Source organism: Clavelina lepadiformis, chromosome 1, assembly GCF_947623445.1.
Source record: "Clavelina lepadiformis chromosome 1, kaClaLepa1.1, whole genome shotgun sequence".
NCBI lineage: Eukaryota > Metazoa > Chordata > Ascidiacea > Aplousobranchia > Clavelinidae > Clavelina > Clavelina lepadiformis.
Genome location: NC_135240.1, coordinates 22,881,520 through 22,906,950, shown reverse-complemented (window position 1 = coordinate 22,906,950; position 25,431 = coordinate 22,881,520). Strand labels below are relative to the sequence as shown.

The 25,431-nt window shown below is 35.1% G+C and overlaps 6 protein-coding genes across 6 annotated transcripts; 4 read left to right on the top strand and 2 right to left on the bottom strand.

Moving 5' to 3' along the window:
* Nucleotides 1-326: 326 nt before the first annotated feature.
* LOC143449572 (bile acid-sensitive ion channel-like) lies at nt 327-4,437 on the top strand. Its single transcript, XM_076949826.1, has 10 exons — nt 327-595; nt 818-985; nt 1,053-1,220; nt 1,335-1,344; nt 1,421-1,559; nt 2,669-2,868; nt 2,976-3,183; nt 3,347-3,479; nt 3,679-3,810; nt 3,968-4,437. The coding sequence occupies exons 1-10, from the start codon at nt 369-371 to the stop codon at nt 4,083-4,085; spliced, it is 1,503 nt and encodes a 500-aa protein (XP_076805941.1). The 5' UTR covers nt 327-368; the 3' UTR covers nt 4,086-4,437.
* A 710-nt stretch (nt 4,438-5,147) lies between these two features.
* LOC143460802 (acid-sensing ion channel 2-like) lies at nt 5,148-8,213 on the top strand. The gene is made up of 9 exons (XM_076958438.1): nt 5,148-5,502; nt 5,658-5,825; nt 6,134-6,289; nt 6,374-6,495; nt 6,564-6,763; nt 6,900-7,107; nt 7,188-7,320; nt 7,412-7,543; nt 7,622-8,213. The coding sequence occupies exons 1-9, from the start codon at nt 5,234-5,236 to the stop codon at nt 7,731-7,733; spliced, it is 1,500 nt and encodes a 499-aa protein (XP_076814553.1). The 5' UTR covers nt 5,148-5,233; the 3' UTR covers nt 7,734-8,213.
* A 596-nt stretch (nt 8,214-8,809) lies between these two features.
* Nucleotides 8,810-12,772, top strand: LOC143450258 (acid-sensing ion channel 1C-like). Its single transcript, XM_076950724.1, has 9 exons — nt 8,810-9,205; nt 9,771-9,938; nt 10,121-10,276; nt 10,404-10,525; nt 10,685-10,884; nt 11,236-11,443; nt 11,572-11,704; nt 12,094-12,225; nt 12,454-12,772. The coding sequence occupies exons 1-9, from the start codon at nt 8,961-8,963 to the stop codon at nt 12,566-12,568; spliced, it is 1,479 nt and encodes a 492-aa protein (XP_076806839.1). The 5' UTR covers nt 8,810-8,960; the 3' UTR covers nt 12,569-12,772.
* A 324-nt stretch (nt 12,773-13,096) lies between these two features.
* Nucleotides 13,097-15,439, bottom strand: LOC143450263 (zinc finger BED domain-containing protein 4-like). The gene has a single exon (XM_076950738.1). It carries the CDS (start codon nt 14,109-14,111, stop codon nt 13,434-13,436), a length of 678 nt encoding a protein of 225 aa, XP_076806853.1. The 5' UTR covers nt 14,112-15,439; the 3' UTR covers nt 13,097-13,433.
* A 385-nt stretch (nt 15,440-15,824) lies between these two features.
* On the bottom strand, nt 15,825-17,652 carry LOC143450269 (adenine phosphoribosyltransferase-like). Its single transcript, XM_076950747.1, has one exon. It carries the CDS (start codon nt 17,297-17,299, stop codon nt 16,721-16,723), a length of 579 nt encoding a protein of 192 aa, XP_076806862.1. The 5' UTR covers nt 17,300-17,652; the 3' UTR covers nt 15,825-16,720.
* Nucleotides 17,653-18,269: 617 nt separating this feature from the next.
* Nucleotides 18,270-25,272, top strand: LOC143450248 (peroxisomal carnitine O-octanoyltransferase-like). The gene is made up of 2 exons (XM_076950712.1): nt 18,270-18,937; nt 22,681-25,272. The coding sequence occupies exon 2, from the start codon at nt 22,703-22,705 to the stop codon at nt 24,572-24,574; it is 1,872 nt and encodes a 623-aa protein (XP_076806827.1). The 5' UTR covers nt 18,270-18,937; nt 22,681-22,702; the 3' UTR covers nt 24,575-25,272.
* The last annotated feature ends 159 nt before the right edge of the window (nt 25,273-25,431 follow it).

The following is a 25,431-nucleotide window of genomic DNA, read 5'->3' as shown; positions in this document are numbered from 1 at the left end:
AACATAGGCAAAAAAAGTATAATTATAGCTACGATTGAAAAGCTTCAAAAAGTTAAAAATAATGCGAAAGACGTGGGATAGACAGACATACAATAATAGATAGATGTACAATTACAGATATATATCACACCAATATACTGAAGCAAGAGAGCTCTGCAGTTCTATACGAAGCAGTAAAATAATGTAAATAAGGAAACAATATAATCTGAAATGTGATAATACAAGACGAAAAGAATGAATAGGTAATTTAGCACAAAACGTTTAAACCGCCTTCAATGCTAATTATAAAGTAAAAAAAAAAACTTTTGCAGAATAAATTTGTCGAGTCGTAGTTTCGATTTAAAACCGCAAACTAATTTGAGTTGATAATGGATTTCGACAAAGGCAAGGAACTCTTTGAGGAAATTCCAAAGTCAGTTATAAAAGGAAATTGGGTGACGCCAGATAAAAGCGAAGAGGAAGATTTTAACAATCAAGTGGATGAAGAAAATCTTCCAAAGGTGGCTCTCGCCTTGAAGGCTATTCAATTTACAGATAACGTAACCATGCATGGAATGCGGTACATTTTCATGAAAGATATGGGCAGTTTAAGAAGGTAATCTTTATGGAGTTAAGTTGCCTGAAAAAAATTGTTGTATGTCTGTCTTGTATATAATTAACACTACAAATACTCTCGATAAATCCCGCTCTTACCAAAAAAATAAAACAGAAACTGTTTTACTATAATATTGTCATATAGTTATATTATAGCCTATATAGATCGTTCCTCTAGAATATTTTATTTAATTTCCTATTCAAAATCATGCCCATATTTTAGGCTTTTGTGGATATTGGTTGTCCTGAGTGGTATGGCTTACTGCGTCTACATCATACAAAAAAGCCTGTCAAATTACAATACGTTTCCTACCATCACAAAAGTAACAAAAAATTACGAAAGAATAAGCGAATTTCCAGCAGTAACCATTTGTAGCTACAACGTTTTCCAGTAAGTTTCTCTGCAGTCACGTGTAGAATTTGCTCATCCATTATAACCTCATGTGGCAAATTCACAGAAAAAGCAAATTGTCTCCAAGTGAGCTAGAAATTCTGCATTACATCTACGGTGACTACTATTACTCCGATGAAGAAGAGTCATCGGGGTCAAGTCCTCTTACAGTCTACGATGAAATCAACGTGACCCAGTTTTATTACGACAAAGCATTCGACTATGAACGTGACTTGTATAGCTTTAGTTTATTTTGATTTTATAAAGACTTAAACATAATCTACTTATATCAACTTTTGTTATACCCAAGTTAATAGACTTACTAAATTTTGGTAACAACCCCCGTTAGACAAAATTTAGTTTTAAGTAAATTATGAATATATCAAACAGCAGTAAATTTGTTTTAAACGTATTATTTTTGAAATATAACACCAGTTGTTTGACAAGGGCAGCTGTACTTACAAGCGAAGAATTTGCAGTAAAAGTATGCGCTCCAGGACTCTCACAGATCATGGAGTTTGTCTCACGATTGATCCAAGCAATGACCCGAAACAGAAGTACCAAACGACCCCAGGTAACAAAAATATATAGGCTGTCTGCAGGAGTGTGCCAAACACGAGCCCAAGCCTCAATTGTGTTCTCACGACCCAGAGTTTCACTCCATGATTTACCAGAGTGTAAAAGTTAACTTTAGGTGCAAATAAAAAAGCAGGTTATTGTTCGCAGAGAATTCTTTTTAGAGTAACTTGAAGATTAATGATGCTTTGCAAAATTTGCTGTCGACTGTCGATCACTATAAATTAACTATTTTCACAATTATTGTGTAGCGAGTTGACTCTGTTTTACTCATAACGTTGGTAATGGTTAGTTTTTCTCCTGCATTAAAAAGACAAGAAACAAAAAGTCATTAAACAAGGAGAACGCAAAAATGTCGTATCTAGGCTAAGTATATAAAAGATGATCTAAGTTTCATATAAGAAGCATCGATTTATATGAAATATGCAATGTGCATTGCATAGCATTTATAGTAGAAAAAGTGCGATACTTGCCAACCTGAATCAAATACAACTATAGCCATTTTAATACAAACCTCCTCTTGTCTTATTATTTACTACTGGAACTTGTTTGTACGCTTGCTATAGTCATTAATTATATTTATGAACTTCTTATGTGTGCGCACTACACAGAGTGTCACGCTGTCACGCGTATCGCGATCGATCTTACACGCCAGTTCTTTCAGGAACTTATACGACATAGCTTTACGCGCGAGTATACTGGTTTGTGATTAATCTCACAGCACACATTGTGTCTGTCGAATGACAAAACAAACAAACAAGTAAACAAGATAAACGAAACCAACACCAAACGCTAGACTTATATACTTTGAACGTGGCCAACAGTACAACAGCAGTTTGCTCAGATTTAAATATCTTTGTTTGTTTAGTTATGACCACAGTGCGTTCGGGTTCGGCTTGGGTACTCCCAAACGTTTAAGTTAAAGACTCAGGTTTCATCACACTAATTTACATTTGGTAAATGTACCAGTTAGGTATATCATAATTAAATTTTTTTATAAGCTTGCTGCTGTATGTGACATAAAAGCAGTTAGGTTGTCATAACAAAATATCAATTTTTTTGTTTTAGTCTCAAAATTTGAATCAAAGGGCACGTTAATTGTTTTAGGACCGAACGGGGGTTTGTTTTGGGCCGATGTGCTCAATTTTGAAGACTGGACATATGGACCTTATTTCGTTGTCAAAGGTTTTCGCGTCGCCATTCATGAACCGGGAACTAAAATATACAGTTTACAACAGAAAGGCTTTTCTTTGCAAAGTAGTTTAACTATGGAGTTATCACTAAAAAGAACCAAAGATATACTTCAGGTAAAACGTTTTGCTCGTAAACACGTATCGAATGTGTTAAAAAGAAGTTAACGTTTGTCTCATCTTCTCTAATACAAACAGTCCCCATTTTGTTCTAAATCACACAGCCACCACCTTACGGAGTTTGTGGAAGCGTACCACTTCAAACTAGCAGCGAGTATTCAAATGAAAAATGTTTGCTGGAATGTCGAACAAACTACACAATTAATAAATGTGGGTGTAAAGATGTATACATGCCCGGCCCAGCTAAAGTTTGCAGCTTTGAGCAACAATACAACTGCACGATGGACATACTGGAACCATTGGAAGAAAGTGGTAAATCATTAATCACACCCTGACAGCAAAGCAACACTCTTCTGCTACTTCGTGTTTTTAAACTGCTTTTTGAGATTTAGCTTATGTTATTACTTATGCATTAAATGTAGGCTCAGTATCATTAGGCTAAATGTTTTTAAAAAACACTTGTCATTTGTTATAGACTTATTTGACGCATCGAGTTGCACTTGTCCAAAAGATTGCGAAAGAATCGAGTATGATGTCGATGTGACATACACGGAACCTTCTGACGATTATCTTGACATGCTTCAAAGATGGTTTAGTTCTGAACCTGTGTAAGTTAAGTCAAAAAGAAAGTAGCATCGAAGACTATATATAGCGCAGGTTGCTATATATAATACCAGCTGAGCAAACGAGTTATATAAATATTGCATACTTTTTCAAAATACAATAGGAAGTGTAGTCAGCGTAAAAGTTTAAAACTAAGTTAAGTAAACTGATTCAAAAATTTATTTTCTTTTTCAAATATCAAAGCACAGAAAGGTATGGTCTTAGAGTTTTTTACAATGAGTTCGAATACATTGAATCCACACAAGAGGCGATCTACGACTTGGAACGGCTTCTCTGCGACATAGGAGGCGCTGCTGGGCTGTTTTTAGGGTGCAGGTTAGTGTTAAGTTTGCTCTATTACTTTTATTATTAACTCTGTACCACCTTTATTAATTGAAATTTTACTACGTGTCCAATACTATCGACTGCAGAAAAATAGCCTTCAAAGCATATTTATCACAACGGTAAAACAATTTTTGGCCGATATCTATAGTTTTGTCACCTTCTTCGAGTTTATCGACTTCGTCACTGAGTTTGTCTGGTTATGGAGCTTAAGAAGAGTGGACGTGAGAAGGAAAAACCAAAAGAAAGAAGCTAATACTTTAACTTAACATTTGTTATTCTATGGTTGCCACCAGGTGAAATACAGAACTTTATTTCTGTGAATGTTTTATTAACCCATTGCCCTGATAAAACTAACCCGAACGGGGTAAATGAAACGTTGGCAGAAATATTGTTCTATATTTTACCAGTCGAGCCTTGTATTTGATATTAACATTTGTTCGTTTTCTGTAAGATAAAGAATCTTTACCAGGCATTTGGCTAAAATTTTAAGCAACTTGAAAAACAAAGTTTATTTGTCTTCTGATGTTTTGAGCAAAATTTCATTCCTTAATTCGTTATGCATAATATTGCAAGAATATAAATTTTATTAGCAAGAATAAAAATACGTTTTTATTTGTTTCCGATAAAGAGTTCATTTTCATTAGATCCAAATTTTTAAAACATTTTTCTTGCCATGACACGTACTGTACATAAACGTAAAGCCACCTATACTGTTATTTGTTAAAATTGTCTATATGTTAAATATGTTAATAAAATTGTGCATACGTGTACCATTTCCTATATAGTTTTCTCCAGCCGGCCATCAAAGCAACCGCGTGAACCGGTCATGAGATGTGTTAACCTAAACCTTTCTCACAAGTTATATGAGTCTATAATTAAATATAGTAAGCTATTGTAAACCCTTCATCAATTATTAAATGGTAGCAGCTTTGTGAATCCAAGAAAGTGGCTATTTCTTTGAGAAATTTAATATTCAACTCATGTAAACTGAAGAAGGAATTCTTCATCACAATAGCGAAACATTTTGGTAACAGACTGGTAATAATGCCTACTCATCTTTAAAAAACTCATCCTACGATAAAGGTGTAAAAATAGTAGATGCGAATAGAATAAACAAAATAATTTTATGGTTACAAGTTTCAGCAAGACAGCAATTATGTATATTGTGAAGAAAGGTGTAAGTAAAATTTGTAAATACTGAATTGAACATTATCCCATGTGATTTAGCGATATTAGATCTGTATTACGAGAGTTTTCTCTCAGTTTTGATTACTTTTAATGACCAACATCATCGCATTTTTGTTTAGCATATAAGTAACAACAACAAGTTAAACAAGATTGAAAGTTGATTTTGAAAGCTTAGCAAAGGCCTATATTTCGCCACTTAAAATAAAAGCCATTAAGCTAGCGGACGATGCAGCTTATAGACTTGGAGAGCGAGGAGGTAGTTGAGAAACAGGAAACCTTGTCAGTCAAAACTGAAGAATGGATCAAAGCTCCGCCGACTCCACCGAACTTGAATGAAACAAGCAAGTCTCAAACCAACAGTGATTTTGGCGATCTTACCAAGGATGCGAATATTACAGAGCTGGGATTGGCCGTTAAAGCTTTCCAGTTTACAGACAGTTTCACTATGCACGGAGTACGTTACATCTTTATGAAGGACATCAGCAGGATGCGAAGGTATCCGGTAATAAAACTTGCTGGTTTAAGCTATATAGGGTTTTTCTAGAATTATTGTTGGCAGTACATTGTTGTCACCAAATTATAGGCTATACCGTCTGCTAAGTTAGACAATAGGCCTATGCATCCTAACGTGTTCATAATAATTCTTACAGGTTTATATGGACGGTCATTGTTTTAGCAGGGATGTCGTATTGCTACTACATCTTGTACGAAAATTTTACCTCCTACTATTCTTATCCGACCATAACGAGAACGAAAAAGGTGTTTGAACAAAAAAGCAAATTTCCAGCTATCACAATTTGCAGTTATAATATTTTTCAGTAAGTAGCCTATAGCTTAACTTCAAAAAATAGGTCTAACCGTCACGAACTTCATTTTTCCAGTTTTATAGTTTCCCGCGCAAATTGCAATTTCTTTATATTAGCACCACACATTACTTACACAATCTATTTAAATGCTCACAATAACTTGGTACCGCACGGATATAGAGCTTATAACCTACTTATGCTGAAACAATCTCACTACGCAAGCGATAAGACGTATAATATTCCAACCATTAGAACTTATGAAAAAAAAATTAAAACTTTTGGATAGAAATTTCATAAAACTTACTTTTGCTGGTATATAGGAAAAGCAAGCTTTCGCAAGAAGAACTTTTAGCGGTTACAACTATTTTTGACAGCCTCGGTGCCTTTGTGTCTAAACCCGCAAATCTGTCGGATTTTGACGATTTGAATGTGACAAAATTTTACTATGAGAAAGCATATGATTACGACTCATCATGGTAAGTATAGATTAAGCTTTAGACCTTTATTTTATTGGTCGCTGTTTAAGCACAAAATGTAACAGATTTAACATTTTTCTTCAGGTGTTTTTACAAATCGAAGTCCTGTAATTTAACGTATTTCTCTAAAACATTGACTGATACCGGAATATGCGCAACGTTTGATCCGAGTCAACATCCCGAGGATCAATACCAAACTGCACCAGGTACAGCCTCTCAACCTGTTGCTCTTTGTGTTTTAAACTTGGTAACATATGCATAAGAAATATTTCAGGGCAAAGTGGTGGCTTTTACTGGGCGCAGATATTTGATCCGAGTGAATGGGTCGTTGGACCTTTCTTTACCTATGAAGGATTTCGCATCGCTATTCATGAACCCGGCACTAAGGAGATTTTTGTTCAGGAAGTAGGCATCTCACCTTTACCAGGACTGATTTCTGAAATAGTGATCGAAAGGCACGAAATAAATCTTTTGGTAAGACTTTGAAGTTCGCCTACAATATCGTCAGTTGCAACTGAAATTTTATTTCGTTTTTTTCTCTAATCCATCGGAAAGCTGGTTTTCGCTATTGCAAAAAAACAGTCAACTACGAGCATTTTTGCTATTACAGCCTCCACCTCACGGAGAATGTGGCACAAAACAACTCCAAACTTCAGATAAATACACTCGAAGCTTGTGCACATTGGAATGTCACACCAATCATACGGTCGCAGTATGTGGTTGCAAGTTTGTGCACATGCCAGGTCCTGCGAGAGTTTGCAGATTATCAGAAATTAATTCCTGTCAAGCATTGCTTAAAGACGAGAGAAATATCACCAGTTAGTATAAGATGAATAGCCTACGAGTGTCTGGTTTCGAAAAATTTAACAGTTGTTAATGTAATAAATTTACGTTGAAGACCTATTTGATCCGTCTAGCTGCAATTGCCCTCAAGACTGCACAATAACCAGTTATGAAGTTCACGACTCGTACGCCTATCCATCACAAGGCTACATAGACATATTAAATGCTGGGTACGGATTCAATATCAGGTAAAAATAGTTGCTTTTTAAAAAAAGCTACTCATTTTTTTTCTTAATGCTTTTCTTGTTTCTATGAAAGTGTTTTGCCTGTCGTTTTCAGAGAAACGGGAGTTGGATTACGGGTGTTTTATCAAGACTTGGAATACACTGAAATGAATCAGGAGGCTGTTTACACCTTCCAAAAGCTCATGTGTGATATAGGTGGCGCTGCCGGACTTTTTCTGGGTTGCAGGTAGCTTTAATTATTAACTTTTTTGAATGACGCACAACTTATTTCTTATATTTGAAGGCTCCTGCAATATTTTTTTAGCTTTGTTACCTTCTTTGAATTTTTTGATTTTCTGGTTGAATTTATCTGGTTTTGGAGTGCAAGAGGCGCACTTTTGCGTCGCACGAAGAGAGAAGTGACACCGATAATTTGATGAACTGTAAAGACGTTGTTGTTATTGGTTTTCAACGCTGGAACAATTTCCAATCTTCAGGAATACGTTATCTATCAAGAACCATGGCCGAAACAACATACTTTGAAACATGACTTGAAAGATAATAGAGAAAAATACTATGAAAATAAAGTTAAATTTTCGCATTTCCCTTATTGGCACTAAAGTTAAACTTTTAAGGGAGTATAAGCCCGATCCATAAATAACACGTTCATACTTGTATTTAAATATTTCTGTACATTAGCATGGTATTATTATCGTCGAACTGAGGAAAATCTTTGCATGATTTATCTCGGCGATGATATCTCACAGTTCAAGTGCAAATCACACTGCTTTTAAGTTTGCATTTTCTGATCGCTGTATGTTTGATTAGATTTTTTAGTTTTTTGCGGTCACCCCGAATTTGAAATTTTTCATCACTTTCATCAGACAGGATCAATAGTGGTTAATATTTCGGGCAAGTTCGTCACAGCGGTAGCGCCGATAAAGGGATAGGCCTATAAAACGTGGGCTTCTATTCCTGTGAATTCAGTTTGCCGTCTAACCGCTTCATTACCGAGCTGATTAACCTATGTCGCTGTTTTATTGGCTATTGTTGTGTTAAAACTTTACCTCACTCTGTTTTGTAAATACAAAAGCTTTTGGATAAAGCGAAGAGCTCCGTTTAGGGATTTTTTGTTTTGTTTTTGGAGATGTAATAGCGTCGAGGTAACTGTACACGTTTCTAAATTTTATATCGACCTAGGCATAACTTATTAGCAAAATAAGATTTGCGCAAAGACCTTCTGAAATTAAATGCCCGTCAACAGTGCTAATCATCTTTTTCGTGTGAGTTAATTTCCTCACTTCCACATTATTCAAAGTAATTTCATGAATAATTAAAATAAAAATATTGGGCACCTGGCTTAGAATGTTGAACACAATAGTTTACAACCTATTATTTTGCTATGAATTTCGTCCTAAGAGCTTACATCGGGCAGGCTAGTCCTATTTAAAAGTATATTAGCGCAAAGTCAAGTTTATTTTGTGAACAGCACTCGCTTGGAGTGTCTCAAAAACCTGTGGTCTTATATCAGGCCATATTACAGTTTTCAGTGATAGAAGTAAATCACTTTTTCGTTGTAGTCTACAGTGCTATACACCTTTTAAGTCGTTGCTTTCAAGCCTATATCAGTGACTGAGTTAGAATAATTTACAGTAAATATTACAATGGACGTCCAAGTCAAATCAAAATTTGCAAACAGTAGCACAACAGTGAAAGAACCGCCAGCTTTAAATGGATCAAGCAACTGGGCAAAAAAATTAAGCACCGAAAGTGATGGTTTCGGAAATTCATCAAAGGACAATAACATGGCCGCATTGGTTTTCAATCTCAAAATATTTCAGTTTACTGATAACGTAACCATGCACGGATTGCGTTATGTGTTCATGAAAGACATAAGCCGATTAAGAAGGTGAGTTTAAAAGAGAAAACAAATCGATTCATAACGCAACTTTAAACTTACAGTAAGCAGAAATTTTTTGATGCTGGTAAAACCAAATGTTAGTCATAAATACGTACTGTAGGCTAATAAACATAGTTCATAAAATGTTATTCTTATATCTTTCTTTAGGCTGTCTATAGCATAAGTGCAAGTAAAAAGTAACAAATTTCGTTTAAAGAATAACCAAAGCTGTATAAACGTATATACCAAATTTATCTTTCGATTACAAGTAGGGCTGCTTGTGCAGATTGGCTATTTTCAACACAGGTACTCCATGTAAAACAGGCTAGAGACCACGGGAAAGTTACAATTCCTTTCCAATCAATTTACGCTGTCGATCGAACCTCACCTCGTCATATCACCTTATAATTCTTACACCTAACACTAATACCCCTACTCGAGTACCACAAGAAGAGTAGGCCAACTCGAGTAGTAGGCCTATAGCACCGGAGTCAAGCAGCCTATCTGTAGCAAAAGCAGCTCTGGTAATAATAACCAAAACAATATCTTAGTATCTTTATGTGCTAATGCGAAGGTTGATCTGGATACTGATTGTTATTGCTGGAATGGCCTACTGCAATTACCTATTGTCAGAAACTTTGGCATCTTATTACACCTACCCGACAATCGCAAAAACAAGAAGAAAATCGGAAAAGAAAAGCGAATTCCCGGCGGTAACCTTCTGCAACTTCAACACTTTTCAGTAAGAATTTCCGTATCCGTTATAATTAAGAAAGTTTTACACAAAGTACAAAATAACTTTTGGGATAACTTTGTCACAAGGTAAAGCTTTTAACCAGAGGCATTTTGCAAACCAACGTATGCCAACATAGATAAGCAGGCTGTGATTTTTATGTGGATTCGTCTTTGCATATTTTCGTACAGGAAATCTAAACTAACTCGACAAGAACAATTGGCAGTGGAAACATTGTACAGCGGTTTTCCCCACTATCCTAATCCGCGTGCAAACCTTTCCGATTTCGAATATGTCAACATCACGAAGTTTTATTACGACAAAGCGTTTGACTATCCTAACTCATTGTCAGTATAAAATCATCAATCATAAAGCAAAAGCGTTATATAAACGTGTAAAAGTTTAAATGTTTTGCTTAACTGCATCAATTCAATCATAAGTTATGATTCATAACAAATACTATTTACATGTCAGATGCGTTTACAAGGGAAAGCAATGCAACTCGAGTCATCTTTCACTAACACTCACTGACTTGGGTGTGTGTGTCACGTTTGATCCTGGCAGTGACCCAAAAGATGCCTACCAAACAGCATCAGGTACATACATAGATTGACACAAACTACAAGTTAGTGTCAAAAATGCTTACAGTTTTTTTTCGTAAGATCGGAAGCGGTTTGCTGCCATGTGGCTGTATTGCACCTGACCAGTTTAATCGCACCCTGTCAATAAAAGTAATTATAAGACTTGTAATTGAGGTCCATCTGGAGGATTGTATTGGGGCGAAATATTTCACCCGACCGAATGGATTCTTGGTCCTTTTTACTTCTATGAAGGGTTCCGTTTCATCGTCCACAAATCAGGAACGAAAGTGCGCGACATGTTTGAGAAAGGATTGTCAACCTTACCTGGACTGTCATCAATATTACAGATCAAAAGAAGTGAACTTAAATACTTGGTAAACCCTAATTAACACGTGTGCTTACAAACCTTACAATACCAGTACGGACAATATTGTGCCGCTATAAACGTAAGTATTATGTCCGCTAGTGAGTTTTAGAAATGTATGAAGACTTTGAATGGAACCACGTAAGGTAACTACTGTATATTTACACCAAGAGAATTCCACTACAAAAGGAATAAAAGCGCAAAAATTAAAACTTATCAATAACAATTTCGAAATTTTATGAGTTGGACATTAGTTTCGAATATATTACCTAACACTTTCACTTAGGTTGTCTTAGGACTGAGTTTGTTTTATTTCGGTGTTAGGATTAACAAGGATAGTCTATTTCTTTGATTGTTGCAGCCTCCACCACATGGCACGTGCGGGAGTAGAGTTCTTCAGAGTTCGACTCGCTACAGCAGACATGAATGCATGCAGGAATGCCTAGCTAATCATACTGTGAACGTTTGTGGATGCAAGTTCATACAAATGCCGGGCCCTGCTGAAGTCTGCAGTTTCGCAAAAACGAGCACATGCAATGTACTTTTACGTGACCATAACAATATCACACGTAAGATCAGATACAATTGAAAAAAATCATCAAGTTTCCGACTTTTACCGCACCACGGACAGGCCATAGCATATATTATAATCATACAATAGCATCATGCGCAAGTTTAGGGTTATTTTTATGCTTAGGGCTGTTTGATGCGGCAAGATGCAATTGTCCAGAAGATTGCGAACGAACAGATTACGATCTTCGGTTATCCTATATCAAACCGTCGGAAACCTATGTGAACATTTTAAAACAAATCTGGCCGTTTGACATAAGGTAATTTTGAAAACTATTCTGTATTAAAAATATTTTCCAACATAGCCTATGTGGTTCTTTAATATACAGATCCATGAAGGTAACAACAAAAATAGGAACTTGGCGTCAAAATCTGACATAACTTTGTTAAAAGGAAATTGTGTAGTTGTTTAAACAAGAAAACCTCAACATGAAATTCGACTTACAATACTGTATTAAATGTCCAATATTTATATTAATTATTGGATAGATATTTTAATAATTAATAATTGGTATGGTAAAGATCGTCTGTCTATATTGAAAACAGAAAGAAAACTTGCCACACAACGGCAAAACGTACTCATGCCATATAAATTTAAATACTTTGGCTGATAATGATTCTTTAACAACTTCATAAATATCTCGAATAGCAAACAAGGAGTATCATTGAGAATTTACTATGAAGATCTGGAATATACTGAGCTGGAAGAAGAGGCGGTATACACGTTTGAAAAATTAATGTGTGACATTGGAGGAGCAGCAGGACTTTTCTTAGGTTGCAGGTAAGCAGTGTAAAGTCGTCAGTGCTTTACAAAACTTACTATTGTCAAGAGTTCACGACGCTACAGCTATAAGTCTTAAATTTGTGGCACAGAATAATACCTAGAAAGTAACTGAAACAAAACATTCTTGAAAGTATTTCTCAATATTTCATGGTCTCTTTTTAACCTTTAGTATATGATTAAACAGAGATTCTATTTAAATAAATATTTGTTAAATTAATTTTTCAGCTTTGTGACAATGGTTGAATTTGTGGACTTTGTGATTGAGTTCATATGGTTTTGGAGCAAGGGTGCAGCCATGTTGAAAGACAAACACCACACGGATGTCACAGCCCTTACCTAAAATTGGGACCTGCCCCCTTTCTCGAAAAACACTTTTCCACGCTGCCTAATCCCGAAATAAATCTACTTTAACCTTGTTTTAATGAAATTTGGACTAAATTAAATGCTGAAACTTGGAAATCCTTTAACGACTTACAACAAATATCTGGAAAATCATGAGCTACTAAAAAGCACAAGTGTCAGGAGGCTAGTATGAGGGTTATTATCATCTAAAAGGGCTATTGTTTCTTGTTGGGTATGACAATTTTAGGATAGTTACAAGTGAGAAAATGTCCCTTACGGAAAGCGGTATTTGGGAAAGCATTGGAGACCAGAGTTGGATCAATTACATTATTTCAGTTCAATTACTCCCTTACATGTTTCAATTACATTACAATTACAATTACTCCGTGCTAAAAATATCAAATTACAATTACAATTACAATTATAATTACTGTTAAACATGTAATTGATTAATCATAAATTCAACTTCGGTAGAGAGGTGCTCTTTGAAAACCGTAGCGACGTAATTAGCAACAATCACAAACTATTCATGTTTCATTCATGATACGTAGAATACCCTTTAATTAAAAAAAACTCGAACGTTTTCGAATATTTCAACTATTCCTAATCATGAGTAATGAAAAATACAAACACAAAAAAAATTTTTAAGCGACTGTTAACAACCAATAGTTTGAGCAACTGGCAACGACTAACAACGAATAGGCTACAAGACAGGCAATGAAATGTAATCAAACAAATACACAAAGCTGATAGCGGTAACGCGCCAGCGATAAGGATGATAGCGACAAGGTGTGTAAAATTAAAATAAATGCAAAAGGAAAGAAGCTCCTGATAACTACAAACTACAAAGTTTTGGTTCGCATTTACATTTTCACTTGCTCAAAAACTGTTGGATTGCATTTGATGAACATATAGGTGCGAAAAGTTTCTGGCCCCAGTAAATTTCTTCTTGCCGTATAAAAGTTACCCGCAATTGAAAATATTCTTTCTGACGGGGCTGATGTTGCTGTTAGTCCCAAATAATCCTTGGCTAAAGCAGAAAGCATGGGAAGTTCTTCTGACTTCTTCTTCCAATACATTAGTGGGTCTTCTTCGAAATGCATGGTTTCTACCCCCAAATAGCTGTCGACTTCACTTATTGAATTTCTCGGTCTTTTCTTTTTTAAGCCTTCTGCCATAAAGTTAAATAGCTTTGGCTTTTTTGCAGGGTTTTCATCCTCTGTGCTACAACTCTCTTCGTCATCCTTGCCAAGTCTACTTGCCACATGAGTTTTTAGCAAACGTATTGCTTCTTCTTTTTCAACGTCATCTTCAATCCAGCTGTTTTTAAATCGTGGATCAAGAAGAGATGCAAGTCTGTTGTCCGGAGAATTTATATATGGCAACAACCTTTTAGAAACAGAGTCTTTAAGATTAGCTGCCAGTTTCTGGCAATAGTGGAGATTTGAGATTTTTAGTAGTTCCATTGCTTTCAGTAAGCCAAGCACTACCGGACAAATGCAGGAGGATGTTACAATATTTTCTCCTTCAACTTGCTGCATTGCTTCTTTGAAAGGCAGTAGTACACTCACGAGCTCACTCAATGCCAAATAACCTTGATTTGTTATTTTTTCCCGTGACTGGATCAAGGTGAGCCACGTTAACTTCTTCGTGATCCTTTAAGACACTTTGCAACATAACAAGCTGCGAATTCCATCTTGTCACATTCTGTGCTCTTAACGTTATTTTTTACGTTGCAAATAAGAGGTAGCATTTACAGATTTTCTTACTGAATTTACAATTTTGGCCACCTTTCCCAGCTGCTTCCCAACGTAAGACTTAGCAAACTTCGAATGTTGCAGACAATCCTTAATACAAAGTTGTTGTGTATGAGCAAAACAGCTTACTCTTTCTGGTAAGTAAGCGAGAAGAGCATGTAAATCAGCACCCTCCTCGGACATTTCTTGTTCAGGATCAGGATTCAACTGTTTCTCATTGTCCTCATTGATTTCTTCACCAGTTTTATGCAGTGTGAACTCAGGAAGGGAAACCTGAAATGCTTTTATCATGGAGGAAGCATTGTCTGACACAACCTTTTTTACTTTTGTTGTAAGTCTAAACTTTTCTATTACGTTGTCATAAGCCTCAGCAATGTTTTCAGCTGTATGCCGTCCTAAAAATGAGTCCACTGCCAGGACAAAGCTGCGTAGCTTCCATTCTGCATCAACAAAATGCATAGTGATGCCCAAGAAACTTGTCATGTTGCGGTTAGTCCAGAGATCAATTGTCAAGTAAACATTTGACACACGTGCAATTTCACGTCTCATCTCTTCTTCCATTTGTTGAGTAACCGTTGGTATAAGGGAATTTCTAAATGTGGAGCGGCTTGGTATTACATATCTTGGTTCAGCAGTCAACAACAGATTTCTGAATGTTTGACTATGTACAATACTTAATGGTAACTGATCACAAGCTATTGCTTTGAGTAGAGCTTTTGTTAATGCTTTTTGAGTGGCATCATATGAAGCAAATCGCTGGGAAGAAGAAGTTTGAAAAAATGACTTGATTGGTGGTTGACTCTGATCTACCTTCTTCTATCTGTCTTCTTCGTGTTTTCCTGGTGTTTTCTTTTGAGGTTTATATATTTAGGATAAAGATTGGGAGAACATCTCTTCAAATGCGTGATCAAGTTTGATGAAGCCTTGGTTGAAAACTTAAATTTCTTTTTGCAATTGTTGCAGCAAGCCTCAGTACTGGTCAAAGATTTAAAAAACTCTGACAGTGGCGTAGGAAAGGGTTCAGCACAGGTTTCGGAAGAGTTTATTTGCTGTTCATCCATTTTTGAAATATTAAGATTTAGACTATATTGTAATTTACTAAGTTTTCTGTTGCTGCTGACGTATGGGAAACAATTTAGCATGGCTGAATTATCTAGTTAACGAGGCACGCATAGCACACCTATGTAAATAGGCTTAATTATTTTATGTTGTGCTTGTCAGGTCTCAATAACAATGTAATTGAAATTGTAATTAGGCAAAAATTTTATCAAATTACAATTACACAAAATAAAAATGCTTCAATTACAATTACAATTACATGAAAAATGTAATTAATTACATTCAGCTCAATTACAAATTACAATTGATCCAACTCTGTTGGAGACCCACTGAAATATAGCTGGTGCTATGATATAAAATTTTATGTTATAATTTTACAAAACAAATATAAGAAGTTGTTTCCGCAAAAATATAAATTCAATGGTTTATCTATCTGGCTGTTGTGAAGAAAAGTATTTAATGTCAAAAAACTTCAGCATTGTTTAAATACGATAAAAAATAACATAACTTTGTTGAATACCAGCATCTACTGATCAAAAATTTATGAAATATCGAGCAACAACAGCGTTCCTAGAAAAATATATTCAGTTTAGTTAAATACCAAAAAGTTTGGGAATCACTTAACAGTCGACTAAGAAGTATGTACTGTACCTAAATAGTGGACACAAATAACTAAAAGGTTTACGGAAAGCTTTACGTGTAAAATTACCTTCATTTTATTGATCTGAAATTAAGATAAAGTTTGAATTAAACAAGATGCACAAAATTCCTGCGAGTATTCTTTGTATCTTCGCAATCTTTCATAAACCCATGTTACCAGTATACACAATATACAAAACGATCGTGATTGGTAATGGAAACAATGTTGAAGAACTTTTAAGCTCCTGAGAATGGAGGTACATTTACAAACAGGGTACATTTGAGATATGATTAAGAGTCATGATACAATTCATGAAGTATATGATATTTAAAAGAATTAGAGCAACTTTAATGTTAAAGCAATAACTAGGCTTACCAAATGTTTCAATACATAAACCAAGACAACTTTAATGACAATGTAGGCTACATTATTAAGACATTACAAAGATTATGTTTATCATGGCAAACAAGTTATTGAAAAAAAGTAGAGATTTTACAAACATCAATTATCTAAGATAAATTTTGCATTATAAAGACAAGTAACAAACCAAGACTAGCTGCTGAATCGACACATTTCCAGTCAAAGCGGGCATATGGTAAGTCTAGCAATAACATTACTGTTCACAACACAAATTACAAAAATGGAATACAGGTCAAAATCTATGTGGAGTTTAGCTCCCAGTTCATTAGCATGGTTAAAACTCATATTGAACAATAGAGTAGCTTGGAACTCCATCAGGCAATTTTTCTACTCCCTTCAAACCGGTAAGTTCAATCACACACTGACATTCTTTAATAATCCCACCCAGCTGTTGTACTAACTTACATGCTGCTGACATAGTTCCTCCAGTGGCCATCAAGTCATCTACAATAACAACCCTTTGCCCACTTTTAATGGAATCTGCTTGTATCTCCAGTGCGTCAACACCATATTCCAAGCTATAAGATACAGAATATTTTTCACCGGGAAGCTTTCCCTTTTTTCTAATAGGAACAAAAGATGCATCAAGATGATTGGCCAAAGATGGTCCAAATAAAAATCCCCTCGAATCCAAACCAACAACAACGTCTATTGCTTGTTGTTCATTACTTGTATCAGAAGGTTGTAAACGTTGTACAAACAAGCGAACCACATCATTTAGCAAACTAGGTGTTTGAAACAAAGGAAAAATGTCATAAAACAAAATCCCTTTTTTAGGAAAATCTGGATATACTCTGATCCGATTTTTAACTCCAGTAACAATATCCTGAGGGTTGACACTTGTCTCAGACATAGTGGTTATATGTATAGTAAAGTAAATTTCTATAAAATGACTTTTGCTAAAAATAAACTGTAGCTGTAAATAAAAAAAACCAGAAATTGCACAAACGCTAGCCCGGTAACGGGGTTGAGCGGTGTGTAATCATCGCCAAGTTAAAGTCATACAAAGACTTTCTTCAGTCCGAGAATAGAAATTACAGATGTCATGGTACATTCGCACATTTATATTTCAAAGCTAATTACGACCCAATTTTCTTAAACTTCCCTCTTCAAAAACCTTATACTAACCTTTACCAGCTGGGAAAACTATGTCATGATAATGTTTCCACTGCTCTTGTAGGGTTGTAACATAGAAATCTAATAATCTTATCTAGCTTTAGAATTACAGTATATCATGATTAATTATATTAAAACATATGATATACAGTACTATGATTGTAATGCTTTTCACTATCGGTAGTTCCCCCAAATAAAAAAGTATTTTATTTTTGAAATAGGGTTGCCATTTGAGCCGTTTCAGGAAAAAATCATTTGGAAAACTGTCACGCTGTTGTACAATTAGGCCAATATGAGCTATTTGCGGAGTCTAACTTTCGTAGTTGCACGTAGTAATTGGTTTCAATCAACGAAGAATACGACTGGACCGGAATATATCATATTTAGGCTTATACTTTGTTGGTTATAACAAAGATCATAGAAATCTCGTCGATGTACATCAAAAGTTCAAAACCTTGATCATAGACACACAGAGAGACTTTGGGCTATAAAGCTTTGGCGTGTAGGCTATAGTAGCTATAGCTGCATACGCGTAGGATACTGTAGATGGACATTTGGTGAAATTGCAAATTGGTTGCCAAATATGGCACCTAAACTTGTTTTTGACAACGTAAATATATAGTCAAGTTCAATTGCAGTAATCAGTCGGTGTAAATTTTTGTTTCATCTAATCGCCTTGTAGTTAAGACTAACATGTTGCTGTATTGTGACAATATTAATTACAACAACATTTGAGATATTGTGCTAACTGCTGAGCGTTAGCAATTGAATATTTTCAATGTTATCTGATAGAATAGGTAGCTTAAAGGTGTTAGTTTATTTACTTTAAAATTGATATTGTGTATTGAACTGTTAGGTCAGTTTAGATAAAACTTTTTTTTATCTAAATCTGAATTGTAAAGTCCAGTAAATTTACTTGTGCAGCTTGCACGTTTGCATGCAGAACACCACAAAAGTAAATCCATTAAAAATAGACCGTTTCTGAGTTAGGGCCGCCATCTTGTTATGAGTGGCATGTTTTCTTTCGATTGCCTATATTTTACATTGGAAATTTTCGACCCACTTTGACCCTGTTTTAAATTGCAAAAGTTCTGGGCATCGGCTTGCAACTGATTTTCTCAGCAGCTGAGTAACATATGAATTTATTTATACAGTAAAGAAAAAATATTGATAAAAGGTATATAGTTAGTTTTTATTTTACATTGCTTTGAATCCTACGCGTTGGTAAAGACCCTTTCCAAGTAACTGCCGCGATTTTTTTGGGTGGCAAGTTTTTTTTGATTGCTTATACTTAACAGTTGAAATTTTCAACCCACTTTGATTCTTTTTTAAATTATAAACGTTCTGGGCATTGGATTGTAAAGATTTCGCTCAGGTAAGTTGCATATGAATTCCTTTACGTGATAAAAAAATTTGAAAATATGTTGCTTAGTTCTTATTTTACAGTGCTTCTAATTTTACACGCTAGGCTTGTCCGATATGATGTTTAGATATGTGGTACAGTGCTATAACCAAGTCATTTTTTGAGGACTCGAGCCAAGTCAAGTCATTTGGGAAGTTGACTTAAGTCAAGTCGAGTCAAATTACTGATTGGATCAAGTCAAGTTAAAATATAATGCAAGTGAAATCAAGTCATGTCATTTGCTATACCTTTAACTGATCGTTCGCAATGAAATGAAATGTCTGTAATTCAGTTGGTCAATAAATTAAAAACCAACATTTAATGACTTGGTCAACTTACTTTCCGAGACTCAAGTCAAGTAAAGTAGGGCTACCATATGTCCTCTTTTCTAAAGAAAAACAAATTGTCCTCCGAGGACAAATGTGAAAAATGCCCAAATGTCCTCCTTTTCTGCATTTTGTGCTTTCTTGCTTATATTTTCAACAGAATTATATGTTTATGTGACTTTTCGGCATGAGGCCTAAGTCAAGTCAAATGACTTTTCTGCGACAGCATGTGGTCTAATTATTTTTCTTACCATTTTTTTAATTTAGACAAACATAAAATCTAAATAAAGCTAAGTAATAATGCCAAAGAGGAACACTGTGTTTTCTGATGAACTGCAGCAGAAGTATCCTTGTTTCAGAAAAGGAAATAATGATTTTGAAGCTGAATGCATTACTTGTGCATATGCGTATAATTATCCAAAAACATGTGATAAATTCTTTAAACATAAAACTTCATTTGCATTGTACTTGCTGGAGAAATTGTCCTCTTTTTTGGCAATGAAAATATGGTAGGCCTAAGTAAAGTAATTTAAAAACATGACTCGAGTCGACTCGAGTCATTACAACACTGATGTGGTCAGCAAAGAATATGACATAAAATACATGAAAGTTTGCGTGTAATCTGCGGTGCGTTACACAAGCTAACTTTGTTTGGCATGTCGAGAAAAGTTTGAAATAATCAACTAGAAGTAAATACCAATCGAATTATTACATTCAAACGCGCTGCAGATACCACGCAAACTCTTAAGCATTTTACATTGCATGCTACACTGACCACAAAACATGACTTCGTATCGAACTAGTCCAGTGCGTAGGATTCAAACTGCTGTAAAATAAAAACTAGGAAACGTATTTTTAATTTTTTTATTACCTGAAGGAATTCATATGCAATTCAGCTGAGCGAAATCTTTGCAATCCAATGGCCACAACGCTTGTCATTTAAAAAAATATCAAAGTGGGTCTACATTTTCCATTATTAAGTATCATAGGCAATCGAAAAAAACTTACCACCTAGATAGTAACTCGGAAAGGGTCTATTGCTCGACATGAGGTCACATTACGTGGTCAGCGTAGCATGTGACATAAAATGCGTAAAGGTTTGCATGGTATCTGCAGCATGTTACACATGTAATTTTGCCTTGTATTTCAAGCAAAGTTTAAAAAATAGACCCGCAATAAATATAAACTGTATTACTTTTATACACATACCGCAGTTATTACGCAAACTCTTATGCATTTCACGTTGCATGCTTCGCTGATCATGTATCTAGACGTCATATTAAACAAATCCAGTGCGTAGGATTAAAACTGCTGTAAAATAAAAACTAAGAAACATATTTTCAATATTTTTTCTCTATCATGTAAAGATGTTCATAGGCTATTGACCTGAGCAAAATCATTACAACCCAACTGCTTAAAACTTTTGCAATTATATAAGAATCAAAGTGGGATGCAATTGTGCATCTAGCAACCCTGTGTACCAACTCCTCTTTGAACATTGCACTATTACTATGATTAACCACCTCTATTCTTTTTTGTTATTCTGGCAGATTAGTAGAAAGAAAGTAAATCAAAAAATTAGAAGCACTAGGCAATAAGTGTACATAACACCTCGACAATGCACAAGTTAAATAGCTTAAACTAAAGCCTAAAATAGATAACAATCCGCAAACAATAAACCAGCTCATGGACTAGTGTACATGAGAGAAATAAGATACTAACAGATTTTACCGTTAAATGTTCGCAAATATAGAACTTGGACTGTTTTATAAGAAAATTTATCATTTTAAAATGATTACCACTGGGTAACGAAATATATGCAACCAACAGCATACTCTGTTTTTAGACCCTACAGCTTTTGTCCCTATAAATTTTTCTCCCTTTGCAACGGTGGTTGGTCAAACAAACCGAAGACGATTCATGAATGAACATTTCAACCTGCAGGCAACTCAACTCACAAACAGTTTAATTAAAGTCAATTCTCAGGCTAGCGTTTGATACAAGAAAGCCAGTAATATTAATTATTAACTTTATATTAGCACTTTGTTAAGAAGCTTACATCAAAAATAAATTATAAGAGAACGTAACAAACTTTATTAGAGGTTATGGTCTTCATGAGATCATGGTTTAAGGCTAAACCTAGTCTTACTGTTGTAAACAGGAGCTATGCAATAGAACTTTGTTGATGAATTGCCATATCTCATGTGTAAATTTCAATGTTTGTTGTATTGGTAAATCTATAATTAAATTTTTTTGACAAATAGGGCAATCAGACACTTTCACACAAAAGACACACAGATAGAGTAGCAGTCACAAAAGTAGGGAAAACACCTGTAACAATAGACTATTAGCTGATCATTTTATTGCGTTTATATCTGTGATGATATTATAAAATTGCTTGCAAATCGAATGCCGCATAGAATACTTGTTTACGGAAATCGGCAAAGCAAAGCATTGCGTTACGTAATCGATTCCTCTCTGCTTATCGTATTAAGTCGTGACAAAAATGTCGTGCATGCCTGCTTTGCGTGTGTTGTTATTCATGGTTGTTCAATGCGTTACAGTCTACGAAGTTAACCATAGAAAGTGGTCGACTTTATTATGTAGCTGTCACAATGTCTTATTTAATGTAATCGTTTAAACAAGAAACAATATAACCAGTTTATACAGTTGTCATGGTATACAATTGATTCTAAGATTAAGAGAAGCGAAACAACGACCTGAGACTCATTTCACTTCGAGGACATTAAGCAATTCTACAGACAAACATTGTAATTGAAGTGGTCGTCCTTACAGGCTAAGGAATGATAAACAATCATTTCATTACATATCTATTACAATTGCATGTTTTATATTTATATTCTTTGTAGTGCAACAATCTATAGTGGGTGATAAACGTCTAACATTAAAGTGAGAAGTTTAGATTTTCATTATTCACAGGACAAAAGATAGTAATTTCCTTCAGCCTTTGCTTGTCTTTTATGACTTTATTTCACGAAGACCATACAGTATGGCTTGCTATCTTCTCCTGAGCATTTACATGATTGTAAATTTTATAATAAATCACTAAAATAACCTTTTAACAGGCTTTAAATAACATAAACCAAATATTGTTGACTTTGACATGCCAGACATTTGTTTGAAAAATGGCTTGGAAGGTGTACCATTTATAGGTTAAATTAGTTGGTTACGTTGATATGGAAGCAATTTTACAACTTGTGACATAATGAAAATGGAGATAGATACAAAAGCGTTTAATTACAAACTAATAGATTTATACTGTATGCAATACAGAATTACAGATACATGTATATGGTGTAGTATTTTTTTCTTTACCAATTATTGCTGTACCAACTTTTTACAAAGCAATCCTTTTTTGTATTTTAACAGAGTTGACTGTGTGGATGTGAAAATGGCCTCCATATTTTTAGTGAATGATTCTAACCAACCTGAAAGTAAAACATTTTACAATGATTCTAAATTACCCTCTCTTCCAGTCCCAAGTGTAAAACAGACCATTGAAAAATACTTGGATTCCTGTGAAGCAGTTCTCACTGCAGATGAGTATGAAAAAACTGTAAAAACCTGCCAACTTTTCATGCAAAATGATGCTCCGTATTTGCAAGAAAAACTACTTGAACGAGCTACAAATCACCGCAATTGGCTGGAACAGTGGTGGTCAGATAAAGTTTATCTGGAATCACGAACATCACTTTTGGTGTCAAATTTCTCTGGACCGGGAACCTATCTGGAGCACTACTGGCCACTGCAAGAAGGGACTCAACTCGAACGCTGTGCTCTTGGCACTTACTTGTTTATGCAGTTTTGGCAACTTGTTCGAAAAGAGGTGTTGGCAGCTCATTCCACCAGTGATGGAAAATACTTAACCATGCATCAATTTAGATATATGTTTAATACATGCAGAATTCCACATAAAGGACGGGACAAATTGCACCACAGTTTCCGTACTGAAAGGGAAGGTTCTTCTCCCACTCACACAATAGTTTCATATCGTGGTTACTTGTTCAAAATAGAATGTGTTGATTCTAAGAGTGGTGACATTTTTACACCACCTCAATTTTATAAAGCTTTCCAATATATTCGCAACTTGTGTGAATCTAGAGCGGAAGGGCCAGCTCTACCTGCTCTTACCTCTTTAGACAGGGATAAGTGGGCTGAAGCAAGAGATCATCTTATTGAAATTAATCCGTCCAACTTGGAAGCACTGAGGGAGATTGAATCTTCACTGATGTTTACTGCAATGGACGATACTTCTCTAAGAAATTATACTGAACTTGCTTATGCCGGAATGGTTGGCGATCCAGCACTGTTGTGGTATGATAAATCCTACAACTCTGTTACATCACTTAATGGTGCAACATGGTGTAACTGTGATCACACACCATACGATGCAATGGTTATGGTGGCCATGGTGGAATTTTTTACCTACAGCATAAAAAAGTTAAAAGGGGTATGGCCTGAATCTCTAGAAACAGATCAATTTGTAAAACCAATAGAAATCAATTTCTATCTCGATAAAGAAGCACAAAATAGCATCACTGAGGCAAAACAGCATATTTATAGAATGAGGCAAAACCTTGAACTTCTGCAGATAGTGTTCTACAAATTTGGAAAATCTGAAATGAAAAAGTATAAAATTCGCCCGGACTTTATGGTGCAAATATGCTTGCAGTTAGCATATATGCAAGTTCATGGAAAACCAGGGCCAACCTATGAAACAGCCATCACCAGACAGTACTACCATGGCCGTACTGAGACCTGCCGTACCTGCACTCCTGAAGCAGTTGCATTTTGCAAAGAGATGATAGCTTGTGATTCTGAAATAGATGCAAAGTCTTGCAGGAATCTTCTATCTCTTCTCCAAGCTGCTCAGTCAAAGTTTCTTTCTCTCATGGCAGATTGCATGAATAACCACGGCTGTGATCGACATCTTCTTGGTTTGCTGCTTATTTCTGTCGAAAATGGCCTTGAAGTCCCAAAACTTTTTACTGACCCTGCTTTTTCTGCTAGTGGGGGAAATGGAAATTTTGTCCTGTCGACCAGCTGTGTCGGCTACTTTCATGGTCAAGGAGGTGTTGCACCTATGGTTGAGGATGGTTACGGTTTCTTCTACAGGATTAATGATGGGCGATTAATCTACACCGTGTCTGCTTACAATTCATCTTCAGAAACAAGTGCACAGAAAATGAGTGATCATTTTGAATACAGCATGTCAACGGTGTATGATCTTTTGAAGTTGTCTTCCAGAATGTCAAAAATGTGATTTTATTTTGTCTACTTGTCATATTTTAAATAATTTATTATATCTTTAGTCTCAAGTTTCAATTGTTCTCATAAATTATGTTAATACAATTCTTTTAGGTGCTGCTAATTTACCACTTGGTATTATTTGTCTGATTTATGCAGTATTCACTATTAAAATATTCCCGAGATGTACATTGTTAGACATAGATAACAGCAACTTTGTGAAACTGTATATACATTGGTGGTTACATCAGCAAGTGTTAACTAAAATGAAATCAAAATTTATGTTTGAAATTACTTGTAATATGTATAGTATGCTGTTTTTGATATTGTAGTATATTTTTATTGAAATGTCTCTTGTACACACTTTAATCAATGCAAACTTATTTTGTTATGTTGAACAATGATTAATTATTATAAACATTAATAATTGTATTGTTTGGTATTAATGATAGTGCTTATGTACTGTGTTATACGTATATTGAGCACAGAACGTATGAGCGGTTTTTACAGAAACCAATTCTTTTATGTATTACTGTATAGTAATTATGAAGGCGAAGCATTGTAGTGTCATTAACTAATTTATCTATCCTTGTATGCACAAATACAGTTTTGTGTGCTGTACAAACACTCTGCAATGACCCAGCAAAATTCCATGGAATTGCTGTAAATTATTAATCTACTGTCAGCAATTAAACCATGAGTTCCTTAACCAGGGATGGTATTAACTTCTTACAACAATGGGTTTACTAGCCTACACTGTATGGTCATTATGCATTTGAGATACAAGTTAGTATTAGTAAGTGTTTTTTCTTAAATTGTTTATGTCCTTCTAACAATTTAATTAAGTTGCATCACCCTCGGCAAACAGAATGA